This window comes from Danio aesculapii, chromosome 6 (genome assembly GCF_903798145.1).
Source record: "Danio aesculapii chromosome 6, fDanAes4.1, whole genome shotgun sequence".
In the NCBI taxonomy this organism is placed as follows: domain Eukaryota; kingdom Metazoa; phylum Chordata; class Actinopteri; order Cypriniformes; family Danionidae; genus Danio; species Danio aesculapii.
This window is the reverse complement of record NC_079440.1, coordinates 57,886,980-57,902,562: the sequence shown is the minus strand read 5'-3', so window position 1 is coordinate 57,902,562 and position 15,583 is coordinate 57,886,980. Positions and strand designations below refer to the sequence as shown.

Genomic DNA, 15,583 nt, shown 5'->3' with positions numbered 1-15,583 from the left:
AGGAACTTTGATGTGGAGGCTGAAGTATGAGAAGGAGCGCTATCCTGCTGAAGAATTTTCCCTCTCCTGTGGTTTGTAATGTAATGGGCAGCACATATGTCTTGATACCTCAGGCTGTTGATGTTGATCATCCACTCTGCAGATCTCTCACACGCCCCCATACTGAATGTAACCCCAAACCATGATTTTTCCTTCACCAAACTTGACTGATCACTGTGAGAATCTTGGGTCCATGTGGGTTCCAGTAAGTCTTCTGCAGTATTTGTGATGATTGGGATGTAGTTTAACAGATGATCCATGGGAAAAATCCACCTTCTGCCACTTTTCCAAATGATCAACTAGAAGTCAAGTTATTATTTGTTGCTCTTACAACTGGGATTGATGACAAGACTTTTATCAGGTAGTGAAAATTATATTAGTCAGTAGCAAATAAATAATAAGATCAAAGTCCAAAAATTAGTATACCCAATTTAATAGGTTGGGGAAAAATCTAAAATACATTTTAATAAACAAATAAAAAATAAATAAAAAAAATAAAATGTTGTTGAAATTTGAATTTAAATATTATCTTTTTATTCTGGGCGAGTAGTGCTGTCTCCTCACAGCAAGAAGGTCGCTGGTTCGAGCCCCGGCTGGTTCCGTTGGCATTTCTATGTGGAGTTTGCATGTAAAAAAAATATCAATACCGGAGCCAGTAAATATCGATACCGGAGCACCCGGAGGAAACCCACACCAACACGGGGAGACAGTGTTGGTTTCCTCTGGGTGCTCCGGTTTCCCCCACAGTCCAAAGACATGTGGCACAGATGAATTGGGTAAGCTAAATTGTCAGTAGTGTATGTGTATGGATGTTTTCCAGTGATGGATTGCAGCTGGAAGGGCATCCACTGCATAAAACATATGCTGGATAAGTTGGCGGTTCATTGCGCTGTGGCGACCCCGGATTAAAAATTGACTAAGCCGAAAAGAAAATGAATGAATGAATGGATCTTTCTATTCCTAAAGATGTTTGGTGACCAACCTCTTATTTTAATGGACATATGTTTAATAAAACTGTTTTGTTTAAATGCACCAAAACGTATTGTTTATATTTACTGAAAAATGGGTAAAAGTATTCATTTTTAAAATGGGGTATATTATTTACTATCCGCTTGTTAAGTGGTGACGTGTTGGTGCCGTATGAAATACTGTTTCCGGGTTCAAGCCACTACACATTTGAATTGAGAAAATATTCATTTAGGATCAGTTTTTAAGTCATATCACACATTAAAGCGAATTTAAGTTAAAATCACGGTTTACACAACAGTCTCTGGACTTGCTGCATCACAAATACTAAAATTTGAACAATTTATAAAAAATGAATCACTTTCTGGCCATCAGATATTAGGCATGAATATATATATAGTGATCGTGATTATCTAAAGTATTACATCACTTCGTAAACGTTTATTATTACCATTTGATGAGTCTCTCTATGCAGTTTGATAGAGCGCTTGGACCTGGAAGCTGCTTCTTAACCACACTTAACAAGCGGATACAATTTACTATGCTGAACACTGCATACTTTAGTATTTAGAAATGTTTTTAAACAAAACTATTTAAAATGATCTATAAAAACATAATTTTCAGGAAAAAGGCTTACTGAAAATTAGAAATGTTGCCTTGGCGCATAACTAAGCTTAAAACTCAGCAGTGAAGATATTACATGGGTTTCTGTCATCATTTATTGATCCTGCACTTGTCACAAACCTGTTTGATATTAGTCAAATTCAAACTATAAACTTAAAATAATATTATTGAATAAGTACTACAATTATTTCTAAATATACTATAGTAACTTGCAACTAAAGCACTTTTTAGAAACTTTTAAAACTCAGTGAAGGATTTGATTATTATGTATGTGTATTCTACTGTTTTTCTTGTTCTCTCTACTGTGTCTTTACACTGCAGAAATGTTGTGTGTGGGTATGCATATTCTGTTCATCTTATCTCGGTGTGGCCGGAACATTCCGTTCCTCTCCTTGGGTGCGCAAAATCGTCACTATCTGACTCGCTCACAGATGCGCGCATACCTACACGCACACATTCTCACGTATTCTGGTTGCTGTAAGCTGTCTTTGTATCGCTGTTTCCCTCCTTCTATGATAATATTCTTTTGTGTTAGGGCTCAGCTGCAGGCGGACCCCCAATGTGTATAGAAGATTGCTCTTCCCTCCCTTGTGTCAGAATAAAATCATACTGAACCATTCAGCTGATTTTCTTCTCATCTTTTCCAAGCTTGGACGGTCTTGATGCAGACACTCACTGGTGATACAAAATACTAGAGTGAAGGGACCCGAGGAAAAAATGGATTTTCCAACACTCAGTGTATAAATTATTAATTAAAAACCTAATAAAAAGTATAAATGCACAAAAGTGCACAAGACATGACTAGTGTAGGGCAAATGATGCACAAATATAGGAAAAGAGTCGAGTTTGAACTGTGGAAAAGATAAATATAGTTCAAAAGACGTAATGATGTGCAGAAGTGGAATAGAGTTCATAAGCAACCACTTACAAAGAAGACATTTTACAGACTTTGTTTGTAGGATTAGTAAGAATGTCAGATAGTGAGGATTACGGTTCATTTATTATTTTTTGTAAGCAACAAAATGCATATTTTTCTGTAAGAATACAGAAGACGTATGGCCAGCGGAGAAATTAAAATGGTCGTGCCCAACTGAGCCTTGTTTCTCTCAAGGTTTTTTTTTCTTCACTTTCGCCATTAGTGAAGTTTTTTCCCTCTCCGCTGTCGCTACTGGCTTGCATGGTTCAGGATCTGTAGAGCTGCGCATCAATGGATTTGCTCTTCAGTGTTTGGACTCTCAGTACTGATTAAACCACACTGAACTGAGCTGAACTGAACTTAAACTCTACAAACTGAACTACACTGTTCCTATTTACTGTGACCTTTTATGTGAAGCTGCTTTGACACAATCTACATTGTAAAAGCGCTATACAAATAAAGGTGAATTGAATTGAATTGAATATACAGCCAAGAGGAGGCCACTTGGAAATCACGCTTCTCTGAATTTATGATTTATAAGTATGTGTTTTTTTGGCTTTTAAAATATTTTATTTTTTTCCTTTTTAAAAACAATAACAACAACAAAAAAACATTTTCAAAGGAGCATGGAAACAAAAAAATACACAATACAATTGTCAAACGTCACCGAATACAATCTTATTTACATTCGTATTTATGGTTGATAAAATGTTGCTATATAAAATTTTGTTAACGGTTACAAGAGCGTAGAATTGGCATGGACAGAGGGGACGTGTCCCCACCAATATCCACCAATTACTGAAATGTCCCTACCAATAATTTTATCGACTTCAAAATAAAGTAGTGCTCCATCAACTCTTAATCTATACATGTGCACCAAGTACGCTATGAGTTCACTGTCATAAAAAGTACAAAGGCTGTGCAATTAATCAAAATTCAGTTTCGATTTTGACCTCCATGATCATGAAAAACAATAATCAGGATAAAACTGTTAAATTGTGTCTCATATCTCGCTAAATTATTCTACATTCAATCCTTCTCAAAGCCTGACTGCAGTAAAATCATGTAAATTAACTTTTGCAGCATGGGACAGGATGTTATTTGTATTATTAAGTGTTTATTTTATATTAATAAGTAAATTATTCATGTTTTTAAAAGCGCGAAACAGAATTTGTGCTGTTCAATGTATGCGCTATAGGGATGTATGTCCCCACCAATGTCAAGAGCGGATCTATGCCCTTGGGGTTATGTATTAAAGATATGGTTACAGATATGTATATGTATATAATAAAGCACCACAATAAAACTAAAACAATACATTTCTTCCCAGTATGCAGAAATTTTATAGGCTTGTTGTCTCAAAGAAAATGTCAGTACTTCCATATCATACACCTCTTTTACATTCCTCATTTGTTATAATTATATTGGCCTTCTTTTCCCATTTCTGTTTTATATAAATTGTTGAATGTTACTTTATTAATGTCAGACAGGACTAAATTCTTGATAGTAGTTTCTTATTAACCTTCTTTTTGTTAGTATCTATAAATACCTGTAATATTGTTTTTATGTCTTCTGAATCTCATGTTTTTATTGAAGTCTTTACTTGAAGGTAACAGAAAAAGTCTTGTTTATCTAAGTTATATGTATTCGAAAGTTGCTGAAAACTTTCTAATTCATTATCAGTGAGACAAAAGGATTTTATGCCTTGCAAACTCCATAGCTTAAATCTTAGATCTAGTTCTGCTGGTTTAAGTTGAATATCATGGTTATACAAGTGTTTGAGCAAAACTTCATTTTCTTTTATCTGCAAACTTTTTATTGGGGAAATATACCTATAAATGTTATATTTTATATAATTGTATTTTTATAATTGGGTTATGTTACCAGCCTACTAAAAGTGGTGGTTCTTTTTTCTAAAAACGTAGACCAATTTGCAGTTATTCCTTGTTCAAATACTGCATTTTCGTGTCATTTTAAGCATTAATTTGTGCTGGATTAGCTTGTCGGATGGTTATCACCACCACACTTTTTTTTTGTTTTTTTAAGATTTATTTTTGGTATTTTTGCCTTTATTTGACAGGACAGTAGGTTTACAGGAAGTGAAGTGGGAGAGAGAGAGGGGGGGGTAGGATCAAGAAAGGTCCATGAGCTGGGATTCGAACTTGGGATGCCCGGAGCTCTTCCACTCCATGTCACTAACCACTGGGCTATTGCACCGACATTACCACACTTTTTGAAGCAACAAAAATACTTCTCACATATTTGTCAAAGTGCTTATCATATTATTTTTGTTTACAAAAATGTATGTTTATTTACAAATGTGCATTTAAACAGTAAGTTATTATAGGTTTATATATAATGTAATGAGATTACAATTTTTGAAATATACTTATTTTTAAATGCTAATTTATTATAATCCATTATAAAAAACAAACAAATAACAAACAAAAAAGTGGGAATTTGTTTAAACTTGTTTTAAATTAAAAACTGTAGCCTATAGGCAAATAACAAACTGGCCAGCTCACTTCCTCAGTCAGATTTTGTGAATTTTAATAATAAAAGCCTGATTTTATTGGTTATTCTCCTTAAAGTTTTCTTTTATTGGCTATTTTCACAATATGATGTTATACTGTCAAAAATGGGACAAATGAGCTCATATAAGGGCCAAATCTGGACTTTGTCAGAAGGGGGTCTTTCAATCCACCCAAACCCCCCCTGGCTATGGGTCTGAAATGTTATATTTTATATCATTGTATTTTAATAATTGAGCTTTATGAGCTATAAATGATTTTGCCACTGCAAATAAACAAATTAAATAAAACTATCGAATAGTGTTTGGAAAATTTGGAAAAAATCTGAAAAAAATACATATATAAACTTTAAAATATAAAAGCAATTGACTTAGAAAGTTAGAAATGTTTGAAGTAATTCCAATGAATGTGTAAAGCACTAATATTTATTATAAAAGCACATTAAAATCAGCTACAGCTAAACAGAAATATGCCTATATATTAAAAGCAAAACACACAAAGTTCAAAACATATACTGTCATATTAAAAATACATATAAAAAAACATGTTCAGGGGAACAAAAAGAACATTCAAAATTACATTTCTCTTATAAATAAACAAACCCCATTTTCATTTTACAGTAGACTGAAATTCTGCCTCTCTACAAATGGCGGCGAGGCTTTGACGGCTTCCACTGCGGATGGCAACTAAACCCGCGCCTGCGCATTAACCGCGTCCGAGTGCCCGATACAAGATGGCGGAGTCGGTGGGGAGGGAGAGGCGGAGGCGGGTCCGAACCGAATAGCGCAAAGCCTATTGAGGACTCCGATCAAACCTCTCCAAGGTAAGGGATTCAGCCATTGAAGAGCAGCGCTAGACCTATAGGCGTGTGGCGGAATGCACGGGGCACACAACTGTCCCCGCGGTTGCTGCAAACGTGCCGAATGCACGCAATAAACAGACATTATAATGCGCAGTGAGCGCGGCGACACCATCCTAGAGCGCGCGCCATCTTGTCGACCGTTTCCACGAAGAAAAATGCGCGCCCAAAATTTGTGGCCGAAACAGTCGAAGATTGACTGGGTTTAAACTCAATAAATGAGCAGTTTGACACACTAGAGTGATGGCCCTATCTGTCCTGGTCCTTTCTCTGCCCAAATGAAGCCCGAAGCTCCGCCATTTGGTGTTATTTTACCCGCTCTGTCCAGCACATCGGGCTTGTGCTGCCGTAGCTCTTTGTTGGCTGTTTTTCTCCTCCTCCTTCGGGTTTGTTTTCGGGCGGCTCGATCTGGGGTGGGCGGCGTACAGGCGCATGCGTGTCCTTCTTTCGCTCATTTGCGCTCTTATTAACCGAGATAAACGCAGTAAACACATTTGTCTTGAGCAGATACATGATGTATGCTTCGATAACTAGCTTTAGTCAACATAACATCAATGGTGAATGTGTAGCACAGTCGATTTACTTCCCGATGCCATCTCTTCTGTAGTGTTCGCACTAAAATAACGTACTTTTTATTTTGGGAAACTGTTACATTTGTTTGATTTATTACCGAGATAAACGCAGTAAATGGGGCAGAATACATGATGTATGCTTCGATTTCTAGCTTTAATAAACATAACATCAATGGTGATTATGTGGTAATGTTTTGCTAGCCCATGCCATCGCTATCGAAGTGTTCGCACTGTATTACTTCTGCAAGGATTATGTGAAGGGAAACTGATATTTGTTTTAAATTACTTGATATTAGCATTTAAACCCATGAAAACTCGGGGCAGACCAATACATAATGCAATTCCTTTACATTTACTGTGGTAATACCATGGTATTCCTAGAAGTTGCTCACATTCTATATGCAAAAATGGAAATACTGGGTTCATGGGCACAAGTTTGAGTAAAATGTTAATATTTTATGTTAGCTTGTGAAGCTCTGATGTATTAAAATTGAGCTTTTTTTCAGAAAATGTCTTGTTTTCATTTGTTGTCATTAAAAATCAGGCTTATTTTCTCCAATATTGGTTTCTTAACTCTTCTGAAATTATGAAATTGTAATGTTTTTATTTGAAATTTAAAAGAAATGTTATCAGACTTCAAGAATAAAGCAGATGTTTACATTTTACTTTCCATCAGAAAATCTGGTAAATCCTGAAAAACTGGTATAGTGTGTAATTTACACATGTTCATGTTTCTGTATGAATACTACTGTTCTAGTTCATATAAATATCAATTAATTTACTTTTACGTATGTTGTGCAGGACTGCCAAGCAATTCATGAATGTTGTTTTTGTGTTTTTAAGTTATTTCTAGGTTTTATGAAACACTTTTGTGCTCTGTTAGTAAATGAGTCACTAATGGAGGTTCACTTTCACTTTCATTACGATTTAAGTTTCATTATTTTTATTATCACAAGTTTCACTTTCACCTAAGCAAAATAAAATACATTTTCCCCCTAAAAAGATTTATTTTCTCCATTCACGGTTTTTTTTTTTCTCTACTGGTTTTTAATATTTGTGTAACCACAGCTAATTATTCTTCTGTGATTCATTAAACTTGACATGAACTGACTTGTACTGTGTTGCTAATCGGTGCAGTCATGTCTCAATTTTATCAAACACATTTGGGAATTGTCAGTGAATGTATTATTAATATGAGATCCACTTTCACTTTCATTTTTATGATGGTTTTATTCATTCCAGCAATGTTTTCCTTTCAGTTTGAGAACAAATATATTTCTGTCATGCTGTAATAAGACAGTTAAAATATTCTCCTAATCATGGCTAATCATTTTAAAACTCTTTTTTTTTTTACCTATCAATGTTAAATATTTGTGTTACCAGAACTAAGCAATCCCTTCTTGATTAATAAAGTTGAATTAAACCAAATTGTACTGTATTTTTACTTATTTATTTATTTATTTATTTTTTATTTATTTTTTTTGCAATTTTGAGGGGCAAAGCAACCTAAATACTATATGTGAAAATTCAATAAAGCTAACTTTTTTACTTTTAGATTTTCTTTTTTACCCTGTTTACCATAGCAGCTAGTTTATATTTAGTCCCGTTTTCAAGTACATGGGGTTTCTTAGACCCTTAAAACAACATTTAGAGTAGGCATGGGCCAGCATATGATTCTGACACTGATAAAAATATCACAGTTTCACGGTATTGTGATCACTGCTCTAAAATATGCTTTCTTTTTTAAATGTCTGGATAAAAAACAAAAACCTTTTCCCCCATTTGAGCACAATGTATTTTAATTTGGGAAACATTTAAAATATTGTGTATCTGTAGACATGTCCAGCTAATTAATTCAAATGAATCTGTGACTTTAGCTGTCTTCAGTAGTTTCAAAAACACTGATCTCTATACGATTTTAAATGGCATCTTTGGATATCTTTTCTGCTGAGATACTACTTGCATATGCTGTAGGAACAGTATAACAGATATTGTTGGTGGTTTTAAAACCTTGAATTTTCCCAAACGTGTTATACCTTGAAGCCGGTTCTCGTCCTATGCCTAATTTAGAGTTACTATAACCTTTGAATAATGTAGTTGTAGTATGCCTTAGTATACATTTAGTCAAAATTAGGGCTCTAAAATAATAGTTTAGTATACTTGTTTTGAATGCATAAGTTGTTTAGCCACGTTTGACCAATCTTACAATGATTTACCTTCTTAAGACCCACCTCCCCAATAGTTGATGTTCTGTTATTGGCTAGAGCAGCTCAAAGGTGAACCTAGTGCTGAGTTGGACAATAAAAGAAAATCACAACAGCCAATAAGAATAAAAATATCTGCTGCAATTTTCCTTCAATCATAGTGTTTTAAAGTCTAAATACTTGCACCTTGACTTTTTTTCGTCTGAATTTAATGTAATTAAATCAGTGAAATACCTATAATCTTTTTATTTGTGCTGCACAATACTAGAAAAAACTGACGTTGCGATATTTAGCTTTTCTGTTATATACATTGCGATATGAATACAATTTCTCCAGATGTGTTTTCAATAGCTCTACTTTGAACAAACTGAGCTAAAATATAATCAAATTATAAGCATAGCTAAATGCAGCAGAGCAAATTATACGAATGGAAAACAGCGCTTTATGATTTTCTAGAGAGTCTAAAAAGTATTCATGCACATTAATTGAATAATCAGATAAAATTACAATGCATATGCATCTTCATTGTGTAAAATAATTATGTTAATTAATATTTAAGCTACAAAGGTTACAATTTATTGTGCCTAAATGGTTTAAATTCACTTAAAACAACACTTAGATCATTTGATGTGATCATTGCATATTTCAATATTGATGCTGGATGACATATTATGCAGCCCTGCTGTTTATTTTGGTATCGTCATTGCATAAACAGTAGTTCAAAAATTGCATTTCTCCAGGAAGATCTTAAATCACAAAAAATATTAGTGCGATCTTAACGGTGCATATTTTCCCAGTATCAAGAAGTATCATTTAAAATAAAACTTTTTCAAGGGCACATGGCACTGTACCTGCTATGTGCCCTTATATGTATATACAGCAGTCAACTAGAGCTGGGCGATTAATCAAAAAAATAACCGAAATCGACAGTCAGAACCTATAATTGACCTAATTTTTCCAGGTTGATTTATTATTTTTTTCTATTACTTTCCCTACTGTGTGTGGAGCCACATGACCCCACTCTCTTAAGGCTGATTTACATTACAATTATTTACATAAAAATTATACTTTCTACATTTGAAAACATTAAAAATAATTAATTTTGTTTCCAAAAGTGCATTTTATAAGAATAACGTTGATGTTCAATAAATAATCATAGATAGTAGATATTGGATGTTTCTTCAATTATTTTAAAATCAAGTAATGTAATATCTCTCACTTGTAATATGTGAGCATATTTACTATACAAAACCTGTCAGTGAACTACAAACTGAACTACACTGTTCCTATTTACTATGACCTTTTATGTGAAGCTGCTTTGACACAATCTACATTGTATAAGGGCTATACAAATAAAGATGAATTAAACTATGAGGGCAATAAATAAATAAATAATAATAATCGTTCATTAATCGTAATCGAGTTAAAATGTTCAATTAATCGAGATTTAGATTTTCGGCCAAAATCGGCCAGCCCTATATTCAACATTTGAAATGGTTCAAAACCTTTCATCAACCTTAAACTATTGAACAACACTTTGAAAAACTATTGAACAACCTTTGGAAAGTTGAGAAAACAAATTTTGACACACATGATGTTGACTGCTGTTGTATTTTTGTATGTTTTGTATCTTCATAATTCTGTATTTTTTTTTCTCCATCTTAATTTTTACTAAAATGGTTTAGTAATTAATTATAGTATATTTACATTCCCATTGTGATGTTTTTGTTACGTGTTTTGAGCTTATTCTTCATATACGAGCTGACCCATCCATTGTAGACTTTTTGGCTTGACACTTCTGCTCTCATTCACTTCCATTGTTTTTTAGATGTTAAAAACAGCTTGTTATGCTGCTTGATGCTGCACGCTGATGTTTTCTCATTATATTATTCTACTTTTTACGCGTAGTTATGAACACAATTGATTGTAGAGCAAGAATCTGACCGTTTTCTGCCATTTTCTAGTCATTTGTCCCATAGGCGGCTGAATCGGAAGACCTAAAACAATCACGAAAGCGAGTTACTTCCGCATTGTAGAATAAGGTCAATACACCTGATGTCTGAGAGGGACAATTTAAATTCTCTGTATGTCTGTACATGTGGCAGATTTGATAATAAAACTGATTTTTTGACTTTTGTTTTAAGACAGGACAAATGAGGAGCTATGACGAGTGAAAACCACACAACAATTAAGGCAGACTCAGCATTGGTCATGTCGCCCACCGGGTCCACGTCGCAGGCTGCTCCGTTATCACCCTCGACTAGCAAACCCATCCAAGAGCTGCCAGGTCTGTGATGATCAGTGGGATATTCATTTTGTCATTCGGTCTACACTGGTCTGAATTTTAGTTTTGCTTTCAGATGAGCTGATCCAGGCTGGATGGTCAAAATGTTGGAGTAAAAGGGAGAACCGGCCGTATTACTTCAATCGATTCACTAACCAGTCGCTGTGGGAGATGCCTGTCCTGGGGCAGCATGATGTCATTGTAAGTTCAGGCTTGACTGAATAGGCGATAATTATAATTTAATCATGCAAATGTGATTAAAGTCTGTGTGAAATCAGAACTTACAATGTTGATTTTGCTAAAGCACATTGTTATTCTTTAGGTCAATAATTAATCTGTGCAAGTTATTCCACTGAAATAAAACAGTTTGTTTAGGTAATCTTTAATCAAATTCTGAGCATTTGCTTTTAGGTTTTGGAGTGGCACTCCTCTGATGATGTCAGTTTGACGCTTCAGCCTCTATTTTCTTAACCACGCCCCTCTTGCTGTTAGTTTGCTATGAGGAAATGATGCGTCAAAAAAAGAAAGCCCCGCCCCCCTACTCAATATTCCATTTCAGTCGGAAGTACATCAACAAACTGAAAGTCTCAGCACTTCTGATTCACACAGTCTTTAAGCAAAGCTGTGATTATCGTGCACATTTTATCATGGAGTTGTGCTTTTTCATTTTATTATGATTATTTTTATATTAAAATTGCTTTAACTTCTACTTCAGTTTGCAAATTCTTATTTAATTTGAATTGCTTTGTTTTTCTGGTTGTTTGTGTTGATGTAACTTGTTTTACTGTTATTTGTTTTGCCATCAAGATGGCCTTCAATGCTGACTTGGCATTAAAATAAACAGTTAACAGGATAGTTAATTTATTCATTCATTTATTTTCCTTCGGCTTAGTACCTTAATTCATCAGAATACATCACCACAGCGGAATGAACCCCCAAATTATCCTGCATATGTTTTACACAGTGGATGCCCTTTTAGCTGCAACCCAGTACTGGGAATCGCTTTCACACACATACACTACAGCCAGTTTAGTTTATTCAATTCACCTATAGCACATGTGTTTGGACTGTGGGGGAAACCAGAGCACCTGGAAGAAACCCACGCCAACGCGGGGAGAACATGCAAACTCCACACAGAAATGCCAACTGACCCAGCTGGGACTCGAACCGGTGACCTTCCTGCTGTGTGGTGACAGTGCTAACCACTGAGCCACCGTGTCACCCAGGGATAGTTCACTCGAATAAAGTTTACTGACCCTCAAGTGTTTCCAAACCTTTCTGAGTTTTTTTATTCTGTTGAACACTCGAAACATATTTTGATGATAACCGAAAACAAATTACGGTTCCATAGTAGGAAAACAAATACTATGGAAGTCGATGGTTACCAGCTTTCCAACGTTCTTGAAAATATCATCATTTGTGGTCAATAGAAGAAATAAACTCATCGAGGTTTGCATTTGCAAGTGAATGGTGAGTTAACGATGGCAGAGTTTTGCCATTTTTGGGTGAACTGTCCATTTAACATCTAAATTTATCAATTTACTTCAGTTTCGGAATTATTAGCTAGTTGCATTTGGAAATATATTTACATATTTAGTTTTTTTGCTTTTTCGTATTAATAAAAATGAGTTTTTTCTAGTTTTTCATGAACAGTAATAACACTCCTATGTTTGTGTGTTTTAATTTTTCAGTCAGATCCTCTGGGATTGAATGCGGCTCCAGCCTCTGGTGAGGCGAATGCAGATGCAGGTCTAGGAAACGGGCAGCGTAAAAGACATCCATCAGAGGATGCTTCTCAAGCGGGCCCTAACAGCTTCAAGAGGCCAAAGGTTAGTGTCCTTCAAAATAGCAGAAATAAATATGAAATATGCCTATTTGATATTTAACCTGTGGCGTCTTTATTTGGCCACAACTTTCTCTGTGTTTTAGCAAATGGAATGATTTTAGGTGACACCTTATTTTGACACATATTTTAGGAAAATGCATTAGAAATTAAAAAACAAAAGTCAACAATTTGGGCAAATTGACCACCCTTTTGTTATGTTGGTGGCTGTTTTTGCCCCATTGACTTTCATTATAAGCACATTTTTTTGATTTTGCAAAACCATGACACCATGTTATGTGTTCTTTATTGGTGGTGGTTTTCCCTGTTGGGAATAGGTAACATTTCTCATTTTTACTGTTGATCATCAGTGGCAGTGCAAAAAAAGCGTAGTTTTATATGGAGAATAGTGTGTGTGTGTGTGTGTGTGTGTGTGTGTGTGTGCGAGAGTGTAAGAGACCTTTGCGCATTTACATTGATATCTCTGGAAAAATCAAAACAAGCAGCTCAGCTCTCATAACGTACCAATACATAATAATATGGTGTCATGGTTTGCAATCAATAAATGTCATTATAATGGAAGTGAATGGGGCAAAAACAGCCCCAAAGTTAACGAAAGAGTAGTCAATTTGAACAATACACAAGAGTTAAAAAAACATACTGTAGTGAACAATGTTTCTGAATTCGTTTTGATTTCAGGTTGAGATTCCAGCCACTCCAACTACTCCCACTGTCCCCATTTCTCCCAGTACACCAGGAGTCAAACCTTGGGTTAACACCACCACAGATGAGAAACAAGGCCAGGCCAGTGCACCTGCACCGGCACCATACCGGCCCTCTGTGTGAGTATGGGCTCCATTTATTCATATACAATGGGTCGCAACCCAACCAAGTTCTATTGTGGCCCGTTTCTACTGAGTAGTACGGTACGGTTCGATACGCTTTTATGGCCGTTTCCACTGCCAAAAGGTACTAAAAAGCGTAGCGTACCAGTTTTTGGGTACCCTTTCCAAAGGGTACCTAACACAACAAAAGGGTAACATAAGCCAGAGCTAGACGTGCAACTGAACGCTATTGGTTTACAAAGAAACATTACTAAGCGCATACACAGGCCAGGAGAATAAAAACACAGGAAGCACTATTTTTAAATACACAGCTGAGATTTTACACCGTTATAATATATACATATAATAACTAGCCATTGTCCCCCCAAGCTCAAACAAACCTCGTCGTCATCTTGATAAATAGCCACAAAGCCAAGAAGAAGAGCTGAATCCGCCGTATGTCCTCTTGTTGTTTACTAAGCCATCTAAAACGCATGTGGTAATATTGGTACCCTTTTGGCAGTGGAAACGCATACCTGATAAAGGTGACCCGTACCGTACCACTCAGTAGAAGCAGGCCATTATGCTGATTTATTTATTTTTTTTTAAAGACATACATTAAGGGTGTTGATACTTTTGACACTTTTTGTTCAGGTGTATGGTGTCTGAGAAAAAACACAGTCTTGTAGTTCACTGTCTAGAGTAAAATAAGATGTTTTCATCCTTCAATTGCACAATGTTGATCCTATTTATTATTAAATGAACATACAACTCCTGTTATGCTGTCAATTAGTGAGTCAAGATATTACTGAAATATTAGCAGTAAATTACTGGTACTCGCTATAAAGAACTAGCATTTTGTTCATTCTTTTTTAGTTTTTTTTATCAGTAGCAGTTTCTATATGTTTCGTTAACAGTTCATATATTGACAGTGGTCTACAGCCAGTCAGTAAAAAAAAAGCAAGTCAAATTGACCTAAAAATATGCAAAACTACAAGACCGCAAAAGGTAACCCGCGTTATGACGAGTGACCACTGTATACCAGCTTACAAATTGTGTTAACAAACACAAATGATTATTTATTAAAAGTCATTATTTAATATGTTATATAGAGTTGTATGGTTTACCTGTACTATGGTAGTATAGCCATTATACTATAGTATTGATCTTATTCTTCAATGCGGAAGTGCGCTCGTTTTTGCGATTGTTTTAGAACTTCCGATTTAGTTGCCTATGGGAGAAATGACTAGGAATAATAAACGGCAGAAAACGGTCAAACTACTTACTCTACAAACAAGTGTTTGCCTGACTATACAGACAAAGTAGAATAATATAATAAGAAAAGATCAGTTTGCAACACCAAGCAGCAAAACGAGCTGTTTTTAACGTCTAAAAATGAATGGAAGTGAATGAGACCGGAAGTCTCGAGCCAAAATGATTCAAATGGTTGCGCCCACTCGTACGTGGAGAATAAGGTGAATAGAAAATACTGGCGATGCCACTGTAGTTTGTAAACAGTAGTATCGTCATTAACAGTCTATCAACAATACATAATGTTGCATGTGGAAAAGTCACTAAAATGCTCACAACAAACCATTTTATTTGAGTAGTCTGTGGAGCCCTTTTAAGGTTGCAAAACTGTGTAAAATTCACTCCTTTTATGGTAGCCTATTGCACGTTTTTTGACGCAACAGTTCGAACGCACATCTAAATCAGTTCATTTCTGTTTCGGTTAATATGATTTAGTAGCTACAACAACTACGACAATCCTTCAACAAGAGCGACTCACAAAGTGAAATTTTTAATTACTTTCAACTTAAAAACAACAGATGGAAAACCCAAAATAGCAAACATAGAAACAATTTTTGACAACTTCATATAGCCTAATTTGCTCTTTTTGTAATGAATTTCGAAGTATAATTTGTAGTAAAAAAAACTAATT

The 15,583-nt window shown here is 35.2% G+C and overlaps 1 protein-coding gene across 1 annotated transcript in view; it reads left to right on the top strand.

Moving 5' to 3' along the window:
- Positions 1–5,803: 5,803 nt before the first annotated feature.
- The window catches only part of pcif1 (phosphorylated CTD interacting factor 1), a 32,747-nt gene continuing 22,967 nt past the window's right edge, over positions 5,804–15,583 (top strand). The window contains exons 1-5 of the mRNA XM_056460611.1: positions 5,804–5,899; positions 10,856–10,998; positions 11,072–11,196; positions 12,687–12,824; positions 13,517–13,659. Coding sequence (XP_056316586.1) covers positions 10,875–10,998; positions 11,072–11,196; positions 12,687–12,824; positions 13,517–13,659 — 530 coding nt within the window. The 5' untranslated portion in view covers positions 5,804–5,899; positions 10,856–10,874. The remainder of the gene's footprint in view (positions 5,900–10,855; positions 10,999–11,071; positions 11,197–12,686; positions 12,825–13,516; positions 13,660–15,583) is intronic.